This window comes from Quercus lobata, chromosome 1 (assembly GCF_001633185.2).
Source record: "Quercus lobata isolate SW786 chromosome 1, ValleyOak3.0 Primary Assembly, whole genome shotgun sequence".
Classification (NCBI taxonomy): domain Eukaryota; kingdom Viridiplantae; phylum Streptophyta; class Magnoliopsida; order Fagales; family Fagaceae; genus Quercus; species Quercus lobata.
This window is the reverse complement of record NC_044904.1, coordinates 2,095,779-2,118,645: the sequence shown is the minus strand read 5'-3', so window position 1 is coordinate 2,118,645 and position 22,867 is coordinate 2,095,779. Positions and strand designations below refer to the sequence as shown.

At 37.0% G+C, this 22,867-nt stretch overlaps 1 protein-coding gene across 2 annotated transcripts; it reads left to right on the top strand.

Annotated features, from left to right (window-relative positions):
• Positions 1–1,419: 1,419 nt before the first annotated feature.
• LOC115974002 (tryptophan--tRNA ligase, cytoplasmic) lies at positions 1,420–17,258 on the top strand. 2 transcript variants are annotated; one of them, XM_031094236.1, is made up of 12 exons: positions 1,420–1,592; positions 2,849–3,099; positions 3,249–3,368; positions 3,676–3,861; positions 4,274–4,391; positions 4,862–4,948; positions 13,639–13,731; positions 14,922–15,002; positions 15,802–15,873; positions 16,364–16,432; positions 16,727–16,837; positions 17,016–17,258. In XM_031094236.1, exons 2-12 carry the CDS (start codon positions 2,852–2,854, stop codon positions 17,064–17,066), a joined length of 1,236 nt encoding a protein of 411 aa, XP_030950096.1. In that variant the 5' UTR covers positions 1,420–1,592; positions 2,849–2,851; the 3' UTR covers positions 17,067–17,258. The 2 variants fall into 2 exon arrangements, with proteins under 2 accessions (XP_030950096.1, XP_030950101.1); XM_031094241.1 differs by having other exon boundaries at positions 2,844–3,099.
• The last annotated feature ends 5,609 nt before the right edge of the window (positions 17,259–22,867 follow it).

Genomic DNA, 22,867 nt, shown 5'->3' with positions numbered 1-22,867 from the left:
CTGTAGGTTGGTGCACTGGTGAGTCTTCTTCAACCTTGATCTCATTCTCACCTAATTCTTCAAGTTATTGAATTTGACTGATTATGATAATTTCACGAATCTAGCTTTCGTGATCGTGTGAGAGTGTCCAACTTACCATTTTATTGCTCCCAAAGTGTGCGTCTAATTCATAAAACTATATTAGCATAAAACTACAAGAAGCCAACAATATAGCAACACAGTCTTAATCACAAAATTTTGAGGCCAGTTATGAATCTTCAACAATCTATTTAGGGTTAATTATATGTATTTTCCTTTGCCACAAAAACTCACTTGAATTAGGCATAAAGTGTATTATACATATAGCACAATACTTTTATTTTTTCCATTCCAATATTATTATTTTATGTTCTCCATATTTGAAATTTTAAACTTTCTATACTGAACTATTTAGTTTATGATTACAAAATTTAAGAGATTAATTCAATTTGCGTCCTTCTGTATACTAGTTTCTAAATAATTTATTCCTTTTTTTTCTAAATTTGTGCAATTTATTCTATTTTGGATAAGTATATTATATGTCTTGTCATTTTTTGTTGTGATGCATCTTAATATGAATTGTACATTATATAAAGTAAGATTAGGAAAAGACATAATGATAGAATTTAATTAAGTAGGTATACAAGTGGCAAGTTTTTATACGTAAAACATAAACCGGTAAAGAAAATTTGAATTGCCTACTTTAAGCATTGTAACTTCCCTTCTTCCTTTTTTCCCTTTTCATAATAATATATTAATTCACGATGCAATTCAAGTCATAAACATTGGTACTGCAGAAAAGAGTTAGAAGACAGGACAAGAGGATGAAAGATGAAATTGCTGTTACATATTTACATCTAAAAGGTAATCTTCTAGAGTCGAGAATTCTGTCAATCAAGACACAACTATAGGAAACAATTTAAGAATAGACCTGTCAACATCTCTACTATAGAAACCCACCAAATCCCAGCACTAATACCATAGCTTGTAAACCCCAAAGAGGCCACAAATTGGTAATTTTGATTCATGTTCCCATTAGCCAACTTGGAATACACTCCTTGACAATGTCATGGTTGTGAGGTGGAAAATAGTTTACACCTCCTGAGGTAAAATTTTACTAATAATTTCGGTGGCACCAAATATCTCAAATTAGGAAGAATATTTTCCACAAAATAGTTTTCATCAAAACAAAATGATTGAGATTTTACTTTGCTCAATAAGGCTACGTTTGGTTCGATTTAAATCGAATTCCAAGTGTATAATGATTGCAAGAGAAAATGAATTTCCGTAAGAAAATTAAAATCTTTTTGTTAAACGCACCGTTTAAACACTGTCAGTAGTAACTTTACTCTAACCAGTTTAAAACGTACTGTTTAAGCCCAATTAATTTTTAATTTTTTTTAATTCCTTTCTTCCCCACAAAATAAAATTACAAAACGGCACCCTACTCCCCCACTAACATAGAGGCACCTATCACCGCCGTCGACCAGAAGAGCCCAACCCATCACCGCCGTCGCAGAGCTACCGGCGTCGTCTTCCCCCTCCTACGCCGGCGTCTGAGTCCTCTTTCGCAGGTCTTGCTTCCTAATCTGCTTTGATGCTATGAAAAAACTTGGGTGGTAGTGCTGTTTTTGTTTGAATCGAGCTGCCCAAAATATATCATGGTTTGATTTTTTGGATATGATTTGATGTTTCTTGACTTGGGTGTGGTTTGATTTTTCGAGTTTGGGTTATGGTCTTGCAACGAGAAGCAATGCTTTTAGCTTTTGGAGTCAAACTATATTATCATATAAAGCTTATTTTGTCATTAATGAAAATTCTGGACCTATGTTTAGCTTTGTGTAGTTTATGTGCTATTTATTTTTTTTTTATCATGAACAGTGTGCATATTGCAGATTTTGATTTGTTTTCATTACTAACAAACCTTCATTACATGCATAAACACCATTACATATCTGAGTAATGCTACAGACATATCAATTTTACAATAGCTTTCGAAAACAGTTGAGTTGGTTAGTTTTTACTGATTTTCATCTAAGTTCATAACTGACATCACTTTTTTACCTTGGTAGTTGTGAATTTTTTTTTTTTTTTTTTTGTGTCTAAAGACTTATTGTTACATATCCTTGACACAGTTTGCTTTACCATTTTAAATACAGCTCATTACATAAATGAGCAAGAACCATTACATATCCTTGCATTCTGTACAAAGTTCACTTAACTAACTTAACTACAAGTATACAACTCATTACCTTATCTCAGATCACTTAAATAGGAAAATACAATTTTGAGTACACTTTTCAGCATTTGAACATATAACCATCACAAACAGAATTGCTGTCTTTGCTTAACTGGTCAGCATTTCTCCTAAGTTGATGATCTTTTTTTTTCCTGTGATCTTTTTTGCAACTCCAGTTCTTTTGGAGCATACCCAAAATTTTACATTTCCGACCAAATGTCATGGCCTTAGGCTGTTTCAAAACAGTTCCAAAATCAGATACAGCTGCATGTTTCAGGTCACTACAACTTCAAGAGTATAAACTAAGAACATGACAGTATATAGTTTTGTACAAATGCAGCTCAAGTGACACAAAATTTGGAATGGAAAATCAGTTTTTGTGAAATCAAATGAGCAGTAAATAACTCAATCTGCTACACAGCGAAAAAAAAACTTTGAATTAAAACACAACCGAAGAATACTGATTCTTAACTGGCGACCATACTCTTGACCCAAAACCTATTTAATTATTTATGATGTAATCATCCAACCCCACTAGACCTTTGATACTGATTCTTAAATTTTCACTCATGGTTTTCTTTGGTAGAGTAGTAGATGGATAGCAAAGCAGCAGAGAGAGGAGCATCAGAAAATGAAAAGGAAACACCACAAGAACAAGAGCAAGAGCAAGTGGTGAATCCATGGGAAGTGGCGGCCAAGGACGGTGGCAAGATCGACTACGACAAGCTTATTGATAAGTTTGGCTGTCAAAGGCTTGACCCATCCCTCATTGACCGCGTTGAGCGTCTCACCTCTCGACGTGCCCACGTGTTTCTCCGTCGTGGCGTCTTCTTTGCCCACCGGTACCTTATCACCCAATTTTTTTTTTCATCGGTGAAATTTTAGTAAACAACATTTAATGAATTACCTTACCACCCAATTCTAACTTTAATGTTTGTAAATAAACATATGTATAGAGGGTACAATTGGAATTTTGATGATTGGATTACAGGGACTTCAATGAGATACTGGATGCATATGAGAGGGGTGAGAAGTTTTATCTATACACGGGAAGAGGTCCCTCTTCAGAAGCTTTGCACTTAGGGCATTTGATTCCCTTCATGTTCACTCAGTATGTTGATTTTCCTTCCTTCTGCTCTGTTTGTTTTCCAAGGAACTATAAAAATGCTACTTATAAATAATAATTTATTATGAAAAAAACAACAACAACAGTTTGACTGCTTCTACTGCAGTTTGGTTATTAACAATTGAAGGTTAAAGGAAAGAATAATTTACTGCCAAGTTTTTACTTGTTTAGGCATGTAAAATGATGTAAATATATGGATTTGTTATATCTTGTAGAGCTGATCAACCAAATCATAATTGTTGTTATGTGTATTAAGAAATTTTTATGTCTGTGTGCATGACTTTGGCTGCAGATATTTGCAAGAGGCCTTTAAGGTTCCTCTTGTTATACAACTAACTGACGATGAGAAGTTCTTGTGGAAAAATCTGACAGTGGAGGAGAGCAGGAGGCTAGCCAGGGAGAACGCCAAGGACATCATTGCTTGTGGTTTTGACATCAGGAGAACCTTCATCTTCTCTGATTTTGATTATGTTGGAGGGTGAGTAATTCATAATTGTAAGTTTGACCTTGAAAAAAGAAAACATTAGATTAGACACGATGGACCTCATGACACAATGAACAATTTTTTGTTTTTGACAAGCTTACACATCTTTCTGCTGTTTAAGTGCTCCACCAATGTTAAAAGTATGCATTGAAAACCTTAAAAATATGTAATAAAATTTGGCTGAGCTTTAGATTTTGAGAAATTAATTATAATTTTTATGGTCATTATTCTTGAAGCGATATTTTAAATTTTCAATTTATATTAGTCCTGCATTTGTTATACTATGCACCTGAAACCTCAAGTATGCATTTCAAAGCTAGTGAGGGAAAAATCTTTCTCATGCATATTACATGCATAGTTAGAAATTAGAATCCTCAGACTGGTTTTTTATATTTTTTTTGTGCAGTGCATTCTATAGGAACATGGTGGAAATTTCAAAGCGTGTAACATGTAATCAGGTTGTAGGCATTTTTGGTTTCATTGGTGAAGATCATATTGGAAAATATAGTTTTCCACCTGTACAGGTAATAGACCTTTGCTGCTTTGTTTACATTAAACATGTGAATGGTATGTGCATGTTGTTGACTATTATATTTCACCTCATTACTTTGTTGTGAGTTTCAGAAACAGTTTATAATTTAAATCTTTAGCCCCTGAAATGTCTATAGGTTGTAGTTGTATAGCTGTCCATTCACCATATAATGCCTTTGTGGTTAACTCTATAAATATATTATGAGAACCGAAAAAAGGGGGGGGAGGGGTGTGGAGGAAGAACTTGGCATAATTTTGGAACATCAGCAGTTGCTTATGCTATTTTTATTTGTTGTTATATCACATAAGCAAATATACAACATAATAAAGGATTTAGCAAAAACTTTTGCAACAGTTATTGTCATTGGTTGTTAGATTTCTGTTTGACACTATGATTGCTGGTTAAGAGACCATTGGAATATCCATGAAAGTGATACAACATGCTTCATTTGTGTAAATGCAGGCAGCTCCCTCATTTCCTAGTTCATTTCCGCACCTATTTTCTGGCAAGGACAATCTCCGTTGCTTAATTCCTTGTGCAATTGACCAGGTTGACTCCTATCATAGTTTAGTATTTTTCATTTTCAGTCTAACTTTGCATTTAGTTCATTTCAAGCTTATGAAAATATTTTGTGCTTCATATGGGAGTCATTTAGAGCCATACATCTAATGTTTGTAATATGTACTTTGGTATTCAAAAATTGAAGTTGACCTTCAGTAATGCAAGATTTATGTTGGTATCCTACAAATGTTAAGGTTGACTCCAACAGCTTTCTTCATCTTTTTATTATGTGGAAACTGGGAAAAAAATATGTAAGGGAAGGAGTTGTTCTGGCTAAATGTACAGTATAACCACACTGAAAAGCACATGACAGTTTCTTTCAGATGATGGTAATTACTCTGCATCACTCTCTGAAGATGTTGCACAGTTGGGTTTGATATTCTTTTGGTCTGATAGACTGATATTGATAAATATAAACCAACTGTAGATTTTATTCAGAAGTTAGCGTGTTGAAAAATTGTATCTGTGAAGTTGTGATTGTTAAACAATCCTTTTTTATTATAAAAAAAATACATAAGTAATAGCAAATTTTTTGAAAAGGAAGTGGAGAATCCCTAGTACATGGGAGATGTACAAGAGGTTGTCTAGAGATTACAATCTAAAGTTTAAATGATCAGAAAACTATAAAAAGAATATTTTTTCCCCTTTTTTGAATAGAAAATTGAGTAAGAGATATCTTGCCTATGATATTTATGAAGTACTTAAGAGTTGGATTGTTATATTTCTTTCTATTAGTAGAATTTTTGGAGGGATAAAAATCTAAGGAACTACAAATGATGGATAGAAATATTTTATTAATGGTTGTAGAAAATTATTATTAGACCTTGATAATTTGGTTTCTGTCTTTAAATGTTAAAGTATATTTTGTCATAAATAAGTTTGTAATATATTAAGAAAATTTTATTGATCAAAGGAGAGAACTAAGCATATAGTAAGTTTACAAAAGAAACCTCTAAAGAATTACAATCAAAGGTATTCAATGAAGTTTACCTGAGAAGCATAAGTAACAGTCCCAAATGCAGTATCATAAGATTTCAGCTTAAGATAGGCATCCCAACTCTAGTAAAAGTTCAATTATTTCTGTGGGTCCGAGAGTTCTGCAATCCGGCCCAAACTCTATCTGGGCCCAGGGCCCGTGCCGAGGAGGTACCTTGCCGAAGACGAATGATCAGTGGCCGAGGTAGCAAGGGGAACGGCTGAGAACTTACCCTGTCCTCGGCATTCCATAGCTTCAACAGGAAGACCAACACCCTGGTGTAGACAATCCCCGAACAGCCCCCTCAAGGGGATGTGAACGGAATGGGGCCCAAAGGAAAGCAGGGTGTGAACTCGGACCAAGGAAAGTGCGTCCCACCCCCTTCAGTAAATGCACCTGCCAATACCCAAAGCTAGTTAATGAGAAAAGACGTTTGGGCGGTGCAAACGTCGGTCCATGCAACTAATAGAAAGTTAGACGGGACGGTTGATGGGATGGATACAGAAGTAAGCTCCTGCCTGACCTACAAGTGGAGGGTCAGGATCAACCAAGACGGACTATATAATAAAAAGGAAGGTGTACCAATGAGGGGGTTGGGAAAAATGACCAAAAACCAGAGCCTCCCAGCCCACCTCTAGGAGAAAGACTCCAGGGGTGTAGGAAAACGTAAACTGGTACGAACACTGCGAAAAACCCACCGCCTATCGATCAAGGCCTAGTCTTCCAAACCCACGCTCTACAAATGATGTTGTTAGGGGCCTTTTCACGTGCGAACCCGACACTGTTACGGTCCGCCACGAATCGCGTCCTTACAATTGGCGCCGTATGTGGGAAAGGCTTGTGTGTTGGTATAGGAAGTGGGTCGATAGAGTTTCTTCGTTATATCTAACCGTTGGTTATAGAGTTCTAGTACAAAGTTCTGTTACGGACTACGTTTCTTGACTAGGGGCTTGGTTGAGGAGCTAACTCCCTTAAAGCCAAGGTCCCCCGTAAAGAGCAAACTAGGCACGTGGTAACGTTAACCGTATGGATAAACTCTAGGGGCTTGGCTGATGAGCTAACTCCCCTAGAGCCAAGACCCTGCACAAAGAGAAAACTAGGTTTTGGACAGAACCAAGGCATTGCATGGTCTACGGACTCAAGCCTCTGGGGAAACCAACTACCTGGATGTGGAAAACTAGGTTTTGGACAGAACCAAGGCATTGCATGGTCCACCGGACTCAAGCCTCTGGGAAAACCAACTACCTGGATGTGGAAAACTAGGTTTTGGACAGAACCAAGGCATTGCATGGTCCACCGGACTCAAGCCTCTGGAGAAACCAACTACCTGGATGTGGAAAACTAGGTTTTGGACAGAACCAAGGCATTGCACGGTCCTTGGATTCAAGCCTCTAGGGAAACCAACTACCTGGATGTGGAAAACTAGGTTTTGGACAGAACCAAGGCATTGCATGGTCCACCGAACTCAAGCCTCTGGGGAAACCAACTACCTGGATGTGGAAAACTAGGTTCTGGACAGAACCAAGGCATTGCATGGTCCACCGGACTCAAGCCTCTGGGGAAACCAACTACCTGGATGTGGAAAACTAGGTTTTGGACAGAACCAAGGCATTGCATGGTCCACCGGACTCAAGCCTCTGGGGAAACTAACTACCTGGATGTGGAAAACTAGGTTCTGGACAGAACCAAGGCATTGCATGGTCCACCGGACTCAAGCCTCTGGGGAAACCAACTACCTGAATGTGGAAAACTAGGTTCTGGACAGAACAAAGGCATTGCACGGTCCTCGGACTCAAGCCTCTGGGGAAACCAACTACCTGGATGTGGAAAACTAGGTTTTGGACAGAACCAAGGCATTGCACGGTCCTCGGACTCAAGCCTCTGGGGAAACCAACTACCTGGATGTGGAAAACTAGGTTCTGGACAGAACCAAGGCATTGCATGGTCCACCGGACTCAAGCCTCTGGGGAAACCAACTACTTGGATGTGGAAAACTAGGTTCTGGACAGAACCAAGGTATTGCATGGTCCACCGGACTCAAGCCTCTGGGGAAACCAACTACCTGGATGTGGAAAGCTAGGTTCTAGACAGAACCAAGGCATTGCACGGTCCTCGGACTCAAGCCTCTGGGGAAACCAACTACCTGGATGTGGAAAACTAGGTTTTGGACAGAACCAAGGCATTGCACGGTCCTCGGACTCAAGCCTCTGGGGAAACCAACTACCTGGATGTGGAAAACTAGGTTTTGGACAGAACCAAGGCATTGCATGGTCCACCGGACTCAAGCCTCTGGGGAAACCAACTACCTGGATGTGGAAAACTAGGTTTTGGACAGAACCAAGGCATTGCACGGTTCTCGGACTCAAGCCTCTGGGGAAACCAACTACCTGGATGTGGAAAACTAGGTTTTGGACAGAACCAAGGCATTGCATGGTTCACCGGACTCAAGCCTCTGGGGAAACCAACTACTTGGACGAGGAAAACTAGGTTTTTGGACAGAACCGAGGCATTGCATGGTCCTCGGACTCAAGCCTATGGGGAAACCAACTATTTGGATGAGGAAAACCAGGCACTAAGCGAGTTTTAGCTATTATGCGTGACGTTAAAAATGATGCTTATATCTTCGTAAGACGAAGGTTAGGAATAAATCTAAAGCCTTTGTGGGCGCAAGTAAATTAGGGTTCGGGGAACATGATGATGAATGTATTACATGCATAACTATTTGTACATGTTAGAATAAATCAGCGCAGAGTTCATAAGCAAATAGTGCGCATCAACGAGGGCGGTTAACGATGCAATCAGAAGGAAAAAGGAAAAGCAAGATTTCATATATACATGTTCAAATGCTTGTAAACCATCAATAAATTAGGAAGTTTGTGAAAGGAAAAGAAACAAGTTAATCGTTCAAATAGAAACGAATACAAAAAGCCCAACGAGGGCTTCTACTTTTCTGCTTCTTTGTCGGTGACATTTTGGGAGATGGGAGCAGATTCAGCTTTGGTGCCTGGAAGGATGGTCCCTTCTGGGGAAGGCTGAACAGGACCAGCACTGGTATTCTGGGGAACCACAGCAAGGGAAGTGGCCTGTGGCGGCTCTGCAAGTATGGTGGGTTCCTCTGTATTAGGCACCTGAATGCCAACCACGGACTCGGCAACCTCTTTAGGTGCCTCAGAATCCGTGTGCTGGGATATCACTGTCACATCCTGAAGTTCTCCTTCTTTGAGCGCCTTGCTAGAAGAACCGCTGGCCTGCAAGTCTTCCAACGGGGTGATCTCTTCCTCGGGTTGATCACGAGTAGCCGCGGGGCTGGTCGAAGTGGCCTCGCGGATGGCTGCCGGGTAGAATATGCTCTCCGCCTTCCACAAATCAGATGAGGCATCCACCCCAGCTCGCTTCAATGCTTCCTCCCAAACCTGGGAGCAATAAAACCTACACACACCAGGGATCTGCACCTTAAGGGTGGCCTGGGTCTCGGCTACTCCCATGTTGTAACCATCGTCCTCGGCCGTATTTTTGGCAGCTTCTGCCTCATTCCTGGCAAACTCGGCCTCCTGCTTTGCCCTTACGGCTTCATCACGGGCATATTCTGCCACTCCTTTCTCATGCAGAGCCGTGGTCAGCTGCTTATTTAAATCCTCGATCAGAGTTCTGGCTATTTGCAGCTGATCCTCGGCTTCAATTGCGCGCTTGGTTTGGTCCTTGGCCTGTTTTTGGGCACTGGCAAGGCCCGCCGAGACGTTATCCCTCTTGCGAGTGGTCATTGTTAAGTCATCCTTGACTTTGGCAAGTTCCTTTTCAGAAGCTTCAAGAGTCTTTGAGGTCGTTATGCGCCTCTTGCGTTCGTTCTCGGCCACCTTACTCCTGTCATGCACTTCTTCCTCCATCCTATAGGTTGCCTGGAGAGCCTGTCAAGAAAGATGAACGTGTAGTGAGTGACAAACTGGTGACGAGAATTAGTAAAGTGTTAGGTTTCAAGAAATCTTACCATGCCCAAGTATCTCTTAGTACTGAGAAAAACCTCCTGCATCCTCATTCTCTTCAGCTCTTCCATGTCATTAGGGAGTAGCATGGTTCTCCCTAATGTATCTGCCACGTATCCACCCTCGCCGTCTCCAAGGTCCCTCAGAGAGGCAGTTTCCAGTAATGGACCCCCGTGAAGCATTGGGGCAGGAAGCCAGGCGCTCGGAAGGGATTGGGAATCAATTCCTTTTCCTTTGCCTTGAGAGGTTTGAACTGCGGGTCCTTTGCCTCTGCCTTGGGGTCCGGTCTTCGGTTGTTTTGTGGGCGGAGTCTCATCCTTCTCCTTAGGAGTTGGGATTTTCCCTCGTCCACGATGTCCTTGCCCTTGGGGCTCCTCTTTCTCTTGGAATCAGCACCTTCGGGTCGAGGAGACCGAGCTGGTTGAGAGGAGGTGGGAGGTTCGTAGCGGGTGGATTGTGGTTGGGACTTGGTGGAGGATGACCTGGTTTGGATTGTAAGGGGCCGAGCTGGTGGAGGAGGAGCATTGGGTTGTGGTGCCTCCTGGGTATCCTTCCCTGGTTGGTCCTCGAGGAGTTGGAGAAGGGGGGTTAAAGGTATTCTTTTGACTCCCATCTCGGCTTGAGAAGAGGTGCCTATTAATGATAATTCCGCCTCGGACAAGGCTGGGTCACCTAGGTCACCAGGAGGGTCCTCGGATTAGTAGACTAAGTCAAATACCCCGAACCCTTCCTCCGGCTGATCTGGCTCACCTTCGTCCTCTGCTGCTTGATGAGACGAAGAGGGGCCCGCCAAGGGGATGTTCTTGGGGACAGCTGGCTCCTGCGAGATCAAAAATCCCTTCTCTACCACGGTAATTTTTGGAAGCCAAGGACGGCGGGCACTGATCACGTGCTTCGCGTCCCCGAACGACTTCTGAACCGGAGGGTACCCTAGTATTTTGTGAGCTGCACGGACTTGACCATCACTGTCATTCACAAAAACTGCCGCTTGTAAAACGGTTTCCAAGTCTGCCCGGTTGACTAAATGAAAATGCCGTTTATAGGCGTGTTCATCTACAAAAGTAACAAACATATATGCGTAATTAGTTATCGAAGGAAGTTAGGTTAGAGTGGTTTAAAGGGTTATCCCTCTTCCATTCCTAATACCCCACCTGGTTCTCCTTCTACTACGGGGCATGGATCGCCATCATGCCACTCCCCAAAGACGATAAGAAAATCCTTATTCAGTCCCTTGTTGGAATCAGGGAGGCACTGGATCAACCGAATCCTATCATCCCTCGACCTCATGTAGTAAGTCTTTCCTTTTAATTTTTGGAGGTTATAGCACCAGTTTACATCATGGTGGGTCAGTCTTAAACCCATCTTCTCGTTTAAAGCGTCCACACAACCCAAAATCCTAAGAACGTTGCCGGCGCACTGGGTAGGGGCTAAACGGAAATGCCTGAGGTAACCCCTTGTCACTGGTCCCATAGGGATTCTCATACCTCCCTCTACAAAGGCGAGGACGGGAATTACAACCGCGCCCGTCCCCCTCTTAATGTGTCATTCCCCCATCTTACAGTGTTCCAGCCTTACGTTGGGGGGAATCCTATAATCAACGATGAACTTATTCATCGCCTCTTCAGAATCGACCAACTTCCTCAATCTCAATTTAGCCGCCTTCGCCATTTACTAAAACAAACCTAACCCGCGACGGAAAAGAAAGGGAGCTAAAGAGAAATAAATCCAGAAAAGAAAAAACGTGAGTTAATAGAGGTAGGGAACTTACATAAAAAGAGAATTACGCTTCGGATGGGCTATATGTGCTTGAGATAGACTTGAATTTGGGCGGAAGTTCGGATGAACCCTGGATACACGCACTAAAACTCTTAAGTATAGAACTGGAGAGACGGATCCATCTCCAAAAAATCTTTTATACTTTCTAGGGTAAACTGCACGCCCTTTTTCCCGCCCAAAGAGGCCAGGAGATCACCACCGTTCGATTTCCATCACATCGTTGAACGTGGGAAGCACCAAGCCGCCCGTATTTAATGAGGCCACGTTTCGCCTTCCAACGGCTCTAGGAACGTGCCTTGGGCAGGTGAAAAACCTCGGGAATCGCTAGATGACAAGGATTAATAGGCATTGGCAGGTCCATGATGTCATCAAAACCCTCCTATCCGTCCGAGGGGACGGATAGCAGGATTTTGAGGGGCTATTGTGGGTCCGAGAGTTCTGCAGTCCGGCCCAAACTCTATCTGGGCCCAGGGCCCGTGTCGAGGAGGTACCTTGCCGAAGACGAATGATCAGTGGCCGAGGTAGCAAGGGGAACGGCTGAGAACTTACCCTGTCCTCGGCATTCCATAGCTTCAACAGGAAGACCAACACCCTGGTGTAGACAATCCCCGAACAGCCCCCTCAAGGGGATGTGAACGGAATGGGGCCCAAAGGGAAGCAGGGTGTGAACTCGGACCAAGGAAAGTGCGTCCCACCCCCTTCAGTAAATGCACCTGCCAATACCCAGAGCTGGTTAATGAGAAAAGACGTTTGGGCGGTGCAAACGTCGGTCCATGTAACTAATAGAAAGTTAGACGGGACGGTTGATGGGATGGATACAGAAGTAAGCTCCTGCCTGACCTACAAGTGGAGGGTCAGGATCAACCAAGACGGATTATATAATAAAAAGGAAGGTGTACCAATGAGGGGGTTGGGAAAAATGGCCAAAAACCAGAGCCTCCCAGCCCACCTCCAGGAGAAAGACTCCAGGGGTGTAGGAAAACGTAAACTGGTACGAACACCGCGAAAAACCCACCGCCTATCGATCAAGGCCTAGCCTTCTAAACCCACGCTCTACAAATGATGTTGTTAGGGGCCTTTTCACGTGCGAACCCGACACTGTTACGGTCCGCCACGAATCTCGTCCTTACAATTTCTATCTCATCATAGCATCCACATAAGGCAATGGGTGGTATCATTCCAGGTAAAGTTTTGCTTTTTTGCCACCCAAATAATCCTTCCTAATAAAAATACTCACAAATTAATTTGAAGTAACAAGTGCTACACTACATTTATAATTTACTGTTAATCCACCAAGATTATGTTCCTTTTGTTAAGATTATCATTCCACATAAAGTTTTGCTTTTATGCCACCCAATCCAAATAATCCTTCCTAATAAAAATACACACAACATACTTTGAAGTAACAAGTGCTTCACTACATTTATAAATTTAGTATTAATCCACCAAGATTATGTTCCTTTTGTTAAGATTATCAACAGCAAGAATCCTTCCCAAAGAGAATCTACCGCCTATAATTGCCAATAATGAAATGCGTGAATAAACCTGAGATCCTAAAACATGTCTTTTTATCCTTTGAGAAATCCAAACAAGAATGCACGAAGTATCTTTATCCTCGTCAATAAAAAATAAACAAAGATAACTCTTTTAGAAATGCTTGTAAATTTGCAATTTAAATAAAATAATAGAGTTTATTGGAATCTTGATGATGCACTTTTATCTGATCTATGTCTGTGATAATTTAGTAAGGTTAATACAAGAATCTTATTGTTTTCCTCAATTCAATTGTCTTATATATGTCATATGATTATGATTGTTTTGTTCTCTTTATTTTGTGGTGAGGCTGGATTTTTTTATAGTTTTAAGATAGTTCTATATATTTTTACACATTATGTGTGCATCTGTTTTCTGTTCTTATGGTATGCTTTCTTTGTTGTGTTGTTCAGGATCCTTATTTTAGAATGACACGAGATGTTGCACCTCGAATCGGATATCACAAGCCTGCATTGATTGAGTCATTATTCTTCCCTGCCCTGCAGGTATTCATATGATTTGGCATAGAACCAATTGTGTGCTAAAGATTATAGGAGGGACAATTTTGATGATTTCAATGCTAAATCAATTGTTTGTCGATGCTGATGGATGTTTTGAGATACTATCACAAAGATACATGAATCATATATAAATTTGGTGTCTTTTTTTTTTAAGTGTTAATTAACTCTTGCACCTGCCTTAATATATGATATTGTTGAACATACGGTGATAATTAATATATGGGCCAATCAAGCACAAAAACCGTTTGTGAATTGTAGCAATGATTGTGTAATAAACTCCTAACTCTTCTGGTGGTTAATTCTATAGTAAATGGGAATCTGGCCAATCAGTTTTTGTGAGACAACCGAACAGACACTTAGTTTGTTAAGGCTTCTTTATAATACGTGGGTGTAGAGCTATCAGGAGGAAAATTTCAGTGTTCTACAATGAGTTATTTCCAATAATCACAAAGGGCTAATTGTGTTGGGACCACAAGCCAACCCCCTTAAGTAATTTAAGCTAAAAAGGCGTCTTTACTTGATCACACATGCATTTATAATTGATGGGATGATTGTAATATAAAACTTGAAGGTGAGTATGATTATCTTGGAACGTGTAGGGCTAAAAATTTGATGATGGGCTAATGAGCTCCAGTTCAAATGGCATCTTCTCTTCCCTTGTAAGAGTAAGGTGGGGGGGAGGTCATGGGTTTAAAACCCATCGAGTGCACGTCTTACTTCACCAAAAAAAAAATGATGACTGGATTTCATTGTTCATTTGCTGTCCTCTTCAAGATGGCATGAAGCATTCAATATGAACCATAACATTTGAATTTTTTGAGAATTCATGATCTCATTGTAAGGTTTTTCTTGATTGCCTTTCTAGTAATATGCGTTTGAGACTATTAGCCTATTCAATAATTTTTTATCAAATTATCACAAAGCAATCCATCTTTTTCAGGTTTATTGATTTTGTAATGAAAATTACATGTTTTCAAATATTGTAACTATGCAATATTTGAAGATCAGAAGACAATGATTTCTAGCAATAGATCTATTACTAGAATCTAGTTTCTTACATCTAAGCATGGTTTCTATTTCACCCTGATTAAGGTCTCTGCCTCTGTCTGCTTCATACTGCTCATGATTGATTTCTAAATCATGTCTCATTGTTTCTGGAAACTGGATAAATGCAGGGGGAGACAGGAAAAATGTCAGCTAGTGATCCAAATTCTGCCATATATGTCACTGATTCTGAAAAAGTCATAAAGAATAAGGTTAGCATCTGAAAATCATTGTTGCCTGGTTTAAATATGACCATCATATGGAAATTATTAGATCAATATATGGACATACCATGATGAACATCAAATGCATATGCCAATGTCTTATCTGTAATTGGAGGTTCAAGAAAAAAACTTTTTGGAGAAGATAAATAATTTTTTTGGAAGTGTGAGTATTTGCATATATGTGTGTTGTTGTTTTTGGCAATATCCCTGTTATGGGTATCATGGACTTTATACTAATGTTGACATGTGGCGTTGAGGACTAATTGTTGATGCAAATAAGCATCTTTTCATAATGAATATTTCTACAGTTGTTAACATAGATAAGGATAATACCTGCCCTAACTACATTTTATGCACCTGATAAGACACGTCTTAAACATAGTCCTGTAATAAGGAGTGTAAGGCTTCTTTTTCTTTTCTTAATCTATTGAATGTTAGATTGGAATTCTTAGTTGAACCTCTTATATACACCATGTATGTGAGGAATCTCTTTTTTTTTTTCCTCATAAAATTTTTTGTTACCTATCCTCCACACACCCCCCCCCCCCCCAAAAAAAAAAAAAAAAGAAGGAAATTTGCTTTTTAATATCTGCACATATGTCATTAGTTTTTTTTTTATATCAATGTTATTTACTGTAACATGACCTCCCCCCCCCCCCCCCCCAAAAAAAAAAGAAGGAAATTTGCTTTTCTAATATCTGCACATATTGTTTATAGATCTGCACATATGTCATTAGTTTTTTTTAATATCAATGTTATTTACTGTAACATGCGTTTATATCTATAGATAAACAAATATGCATTCTCTGGTGGTCAAGATTCAATAGAGAAACACCGTCAACTTGGAGCAAATCTTGAGGTACTATGTTTCTTGTTCATTCCTTTTGCTGATGTATGTGAAGGAAATTTGCTTTTAAGGTCAGGCAAACCATTATGCTTAACATATAGTTTCTGAAAGATTTTTCCATTATAGTTCATGGATTACATGCTATAAGTGTTCTGTTCTTACCTTTTTTCCCAAATTATCAGAATTTAGGCATTTTTATCATTTATTTTATCTAGGGAAAGCTATATGGAAATTCTGCTCATTTTTAGTGCGCAAGCATGATATTATAGCGGTCAATGCTGAATTTAATTTCTCATGTTAGAAATTCTTTGTGAGTATGTACCTTCTAGTGCACAACCAGATGTGCACTTCCTCCGTCTAGCTTTCTTGCTTGGATGAGGTGTACCCCTTGATATTGATACTGTAATTCTTGCCAATTTGGCAGTGAAGTCATGAATGATGTTTCTTCTCCAAAAAAAAAAAAAGTAACAGAGGAATTTTATTTCTTTTGGTCATTATCCAGGTTGATATACCAATTAAGTACTTAAGTTTTTTCCTAGAGGATGATGCCGAGCTTGAACACACTAAAAAGGTCAGGTTGCACTTTCTAGTTGATTACAAATTATTCTAATGATTTTTTTTTTTTTTTTTTTTTTTTTTTGCTGTTTTATACAAGTACCTGCATCTTTGAATCATTTCTAAACTACACAAACTACTTCTTTGCTTAGGGCCCATTTGGATTGAGAGGGGAAGGAGGGGGAGTGGAAAGGAGTAGAGTAGAGTTGGCTAATTTTGGGTCTACTCTACTCTACTCCCCCTCCTTCCCCTTCAATCCAAACAGACCATTAGGTTATTTTTGAAGAATAATTGTGTTGTCCTTTTACAGGAGTATGGTTCTGGACGCATGCTTACGGGTGAGGTAAAGCAGCGGCTTATTGAAGTTTTGACTAAACTGGTAGAAAGACATCGTAGGGCTCGAGCTGCTGTGACTGATGAGGTAAGCTCTCTCCATTGTGTGATAAATTGATGCTTTAATGTTATGTGTTTGATATAGACGTTTCTTGTTGTGGGTTATACTTATATGTAATTAGATTGTGAGGCTCTAAAGGTGGATGTGACTATACATCTCAATTTGTAGGTTATATTGATAATTTTCTTTCCTTTTCTTCTTTCAGATGGTGGATGCTTTTATGGCAGTGAGACCTCTTCCCAATATGTTCAACTAATTTTGAGATGTTGAACCAGTCAATACTGATCTCTCCAAGATTTGTCACAAAAATTCTTCTTTTCCTTGGATAACATTCATTTCTCAACTTCAAGGTTCTTAAATTTCATTGGTTTCACAGCAAGTGTATCATCTTTGTTAAACAAATTTCAACGACCAATATATAGTACAAAATTAATTAATACCCTTAAAACTTTTATTAAAATGTCTTTCAAGGCCATCTTTTTAAGTTTTAGGGGCTGACTTTTTAACATTTGGTTGTCAATTTTAGAAAAATTAGTCATGAATTTTGCACATCTAGCTATTGTGTTGATAATTTTTCAGCTTTTCTCTCCACCTTTTTTTTAGTTTTTATACGTTTTGACTTTCAACCGAGTCTTTGTTTTCGGCATGGGAGTTGATTAAATTCATTATTCTTTGAGTGTGATTTCTTGTCTTCTATTTAGTTGAGCAACCATTTTGAATTGGTTTTTTATGATTTAATTGCAAGGATGAGAGAGCTTGTTGACCAATATAGTTGTACAAAGTTTTTCACTAGAAAACTTGGACCCAATGTATAATGGTTCCCTTAAAATAATTTTTATAACAGAGAAAAAAATCAAATACAAAATTATTCAACCAATGTTCTGTCGGTCTTATTTTAGTCTATAATAACATATAATTTTAAAAAAAAAATTAAATTGAATAACAATATTGTAACTATATAGAAACGTATGAAATCATTTCACCTAAAATCTTCTACAATCTTGTGAATACATTATTTGATTACGTTTGCGCATATTTTTCTTTTAAATTATTTCAAGCTGACAGTGCATGTGTGTTTCCATATTTTTAACCATGGTAAGTACCGTGACTTAATTATCAAATACTAGTGACAGATGGGTTAAGTGTTTAATATTGAAGTTTGAGGATGTAGCGGGTCAAAGATATATTAAAATTTCCTTCGGCTCACAAAACAAAAACAAAAAACAAAAAAGATTATATTAAAATATCCTTCGGCTCACAAAACAAAAAACAAAAAGTCCATTATGTTATGTAATTAATTCCATTAACAGATAAGTTTTGTCCTTACCCAAGGGGAAAAATAGGTATTATCACACTCTATGATGCATCTCTAAAGCAATTAAACATTTAAATGCAAGCCAAAAGAATTCTAAAAGAAACATAGAGGATTTTTTTCAGTTCCCTTTGAGTGTGTACCGTATTGTAAGCCTTTTAAAAATTCTCTTCCCTCCATCCCTGTATGTGTGTGTCTATCTATCCTAAAAAAAAAAAAAGAGGATTTTTTTTTTCCCAGGTTGCATAGAAAGAAAAAATATTGCCAAGCCTAAAACAATATGGAGCTTTCAAAGTTGTAACTGTTTCATTAAAATTAAGACTCTAATTAACTTAAAGAGAAATTCTTAAATTTTTTAAAATTTATTATTATATTAATTGAGTTTGAAAAACTAATTAATCTAAGTTAACAAAGTTTAGTATTAACTCTACAAACTAATTTAAAAAGTACATATTAGAATGATGATGTGAAAGTAACATGAATTTTTGAAAACTTACGTATTTTTTTTTTTTTTGAAAACTTACGTAACAACATTAGAAAGATAAAAGTCAAATAATTTTATTATATATATTATAGATAGATTATAAATATGAAAAAGTAGTTTAGATTTAACTGTGTAATCAAATATAATAACAGCTAATCTATATATATAATAATAGGTGAAACAGAGAGAAAATCCAATTAGATTTCAATTGGATTCTCAATTTTGCGCCACTTGTCCTAACCAAAACTCAAAAAAAAAAAAAAATTAATTAGATTATAAATTTGACTTCAATTTTGTGTCATGTATCTTACCTAAATTTTCTAATTTTTGTGCCTAAATAAATGATGCATTAACATTTAACACGGAAGCCAATAAAACCACAATAATAATGCTCATTGGCCTAAGCAAAAACATCTTACCTGCACACTTTCATGGAGATTATAAATTGGACTCCAATTTTGTGTCATGTATCTTATCTAAATTTTTTAATTTTTGTGCCCAAATAAATGATGCATTAACATTTAACACGGAAGCCAAGAAAACCACAATAATAATACTCATTGGCCTAAGCAAGAACATCTCACCTGCACACTGTTATGGGTGATCTCAATAGAGTCTGGAGCTCTTCTAATCCCACAACCAGAACCAAGGAGTCCAACGAGAAAGACTATAAAAGTAAAACATCATCTCCTCCTAATTCCATATCTTCATCCCATGTCTCCTCCTCTCTCAACCTCTACCAACTAGATCCACACACTGCCCTCTCCTCCTCCTTACGGATTTTTTAGAGCAAGGCCGGGTTCAAACACAATGTTCAATCCCACTCTTCCTTGCTTCACACTCTCATACATTAGCGCTTCATTGGCGCCTCCAAGAAGATTCCAAGCTCAATGATTAGTTCTTATTTTTTAATAGTTTTAGTGTGTCTGGATTAAGATTTTGTTAATTTGTTAAAAGTGACAAAAATATAATCATATATATTATATTAAGTTGAAGTTCAATTTTAGAATTCAAATTGAATCAAATTAATTTCTAATTGTAGTTTAATTTTGTGCTATGTGTCCAATTTGATTTTTAAATGTTGGTGTTAAGTTACTTCCATTCATAATGCTCAATGTGGAAATTGAATCTACTAAGATAAACATCTTATCATCACAATTGTTAATATTTCCGTGCGTAAGCACGGACTACATGCTAGTTATATGATAAGAGAAAAACTTAGATACAATACCTTACATACTGTTCCTTAGGTATTCCTTTTAAAATCCAGACACCTGTCTAATTCAATAATTCTTGCTAACGCCGTTAATACTATTTATTTCTATGTTTCTTTCTTTCATTCTTTTTTATCTCTCTTTGTAACTAAAAATAAAACCAATTTGGAAGGCTAAAGACCCACGAGAAAAACCCAGACCCTAACCTATCTAGCTTTTTATACTCTTGAACTTCTAAATTTTTAAAGAAATCAGAATTTCAACATTTCATTTTTGTTTGTCTGACTCGTCATCCAGGAAAATAGATCAGATTCTTTTGGAATAGAACATTGAAGAGAAGCCAAGATGTTTTACAACCCTTTGGGTCAAAGACATTGAGAAATCTTTGATGCTTTTGGTCAAAAATTCCCTCCATATCAAAATGGCGTTCAAACTTGAGAGCCTTTTGCTTTCTTCAAGTAGTGGCGTAGTTTTGGCACTGTCATTGATTCTCAGTGGCTAAGACCACTTTATCGTTTGGGAAGTTAAGATCTGGATTTCTTAAAAAAATTTGAAATTTAGAGAGTGTGAGAAGTTAGAGAGGCTGGGATTATGGTTTTTCAAACGGGTTTTCTAACTTTGTTTTAAGCACATCTAGGGAAGGAAGAAAAAAAATAGGAGGATGAGGTTAACAGTGTTAGCTAGAGTTACTGAATTATACATGTGTCTCAATTTTAAAAAGGGTACCTAAGGAACAGTATATAAGGTACTGTATCTAAATTTTGCCTATATGATAAAATCTAACCCACTCCCCCTCAAAAAAAAAAAAAAAAATCTAACCCACTCATTTAATAATGTGTGGTAAGAATATAAAACATTGATGATCCTTTATGGTAGATTTTACCGCATTATCAAATATAATAGCAGTTAATAATTGTTTATAATTAACTTTTAGCATTATTAACTTGATAAAATCTAATCTACTCATTTAATAATGTGTCATAATATTCATGATACTTTACAGTTATACTCATTTTTATTTAGAATTTACCACATAATCAAATATAATAATAATTTTTTTAGAAGAAAATATAATAATAGTTAAAACTTGTTTATGACTTTTAGTATTGTTAACATGTCAAAATCTAACCTACTCATTTAATAACGTACGGTAGAAGTACTAAACATTGACAATCCTTTATAGTATATCGAGTATACTTATTTTTGTTTAGATTTTACCGCATTTTCAAAGATAATAATAGTTACTAATTGTTTATAACTTTTACTAATATTAACGTAATAGAATCTAATCCACTTATTTAATTAATAATAGTATACGGTAAAAATAGTCAAAGAAGATAATAATATATGATGAGAATGTTAATCATTATAAGATTATACTTGTTTAATACTTTTAAATGTTGATGATGCTCCAAGTTAGGAGTCATGAGCAATACTTTATGTATAAGCTAATTAAAAACCAAAAAACCATTGCGTAAGTAATACCTAATTAAGAGACATAAATCCGTTTTGGTCATCACAAACCTACCCTGCACTAACCGAGGATTATAATATATACTAATAGAGATTATAAAAAATAATACTAATAATTATTATTTTTACTAATTCCAGAGCATCACGACACGTCACTGTCACCCACTTTGACCTATTTGATATTTTCCATCAATGAACTTGCTATTTCCAAAATCTCCTCTGACTGGAAGTAGCAAAATCCTATTTCTAGAAGAACACACCAACTACCTTCACCACCTCCCCAAAAAGTGCGAGCCCACCTCTCCTTAATCATAAACACAACCCCACACTTTTCCTTTCTTTTGGGATAGCATCCTCACCATTCAAATTTTCAATTAAAAATATTACAAATCTAAAGATAAAATAATAATAATATGCTTGGTAAACTATTCATAGATTATAGTTATATGTGATAATTTTGATAAATTTAATTGGATTTGAATTCATACTGTCCACTCCATTAATTAAGAACTTTCTCTCATCATTTACATTAATTATTATACTCTTCTCAAAAAAGAAAAAGATTAACTATTATACATGTTAGTCTCATTACATGCACTCTGCACGTGTGATGAGGCTTTTTATTATTGTTTTATTTTAAGTTTAATGTAATTTTTTAATTTGAATTTATCTATTGTTAATGAGGTTACTTCGAAAAGGATTTTTAAGAAACTAAAATTTAGGATTTGAAATTGAGTAAATTGTTTAGTTTAGTGTGTGCTAGTTTTTAGAAAAAAAAATGTATTAAATGTACATGATATATATTTAAATAGAGAGTGTGTTAATTTTGAGGAAAAAATTTTCTCTGGTAGTTTTTCTTTTTGTTTTTTAATTTTGTTGAATTACAATTTTAACCATATTTTTTTTTATTTTTTAAGAATAAAGATTATCTAATTAGATTAGAGGTATTTTTGACATTTAAAAATGCTGGATTAGTGAATGCATTGACAAATTGGGAAAATTACTTCACTAAGGTGAGATTAATTTCCGATGATAGCAATTCATGCTAAAATTTGAATTGATTTGATTTCAAATTGTGAGCTTGCAAAGTTTTCCTGCAGAAGGAAGAGCCTCATGTATAGGAAAAGAGGAGTGTCATTCCTTTTTGCTACCCACTGTATAAACAAATATTTCTCAATAAATCATAGATATCTGTTTTTAATAAAATCAATACAGTAATTTAAATTATGATAATAAACTTTAATACAACTTAAATTATCTTAATGGTTAATGTGAGTGTAAACACTTATTACATAAAGAAGATTACCAATTTTCACAATTATGGATTATAACTCAATTATTTTTATATAGTATATAATCATAAGTATGAAGTTTTGATATCACATCATTTTAAATCAAAGAAAAAAGATTATGACTTTAAAATGAATAAAAGTTTTGATATCATATCACATCATTTTTATCTTAATGATTAAGTTTTGATATCACATCATTTTACTTAAAATTTTAGCGTGTTGAACCCTCGGTTCTCACAATGGTGTAAATTCATGCATTAAATTTAAAAAATAAGTTCTTTG

Coding starts and splice junctions, on each gene's coding strand:
- LOC115974002 (XM_031094236.1), top strand. CDS start 2,852: ATGGATAGCAAAGCAGCAGAGAGAGGAGCATCAGAAAATGAAAAGGAA. Junction 3,369..3,675: donor ATTCCCTTCATGTTCACTCA/GTATGTTGATTT, acceptor CTTTGGCTGCAG/ATATTTGCAAGAGGCCTTTA. Junction 3,862..4,273: donor GATTTTGATTATGTTGGAGG/GTGAGTAATTCA, acceptor TTTTTTGTGCAG/TGCATTCTATAGGAACATGG.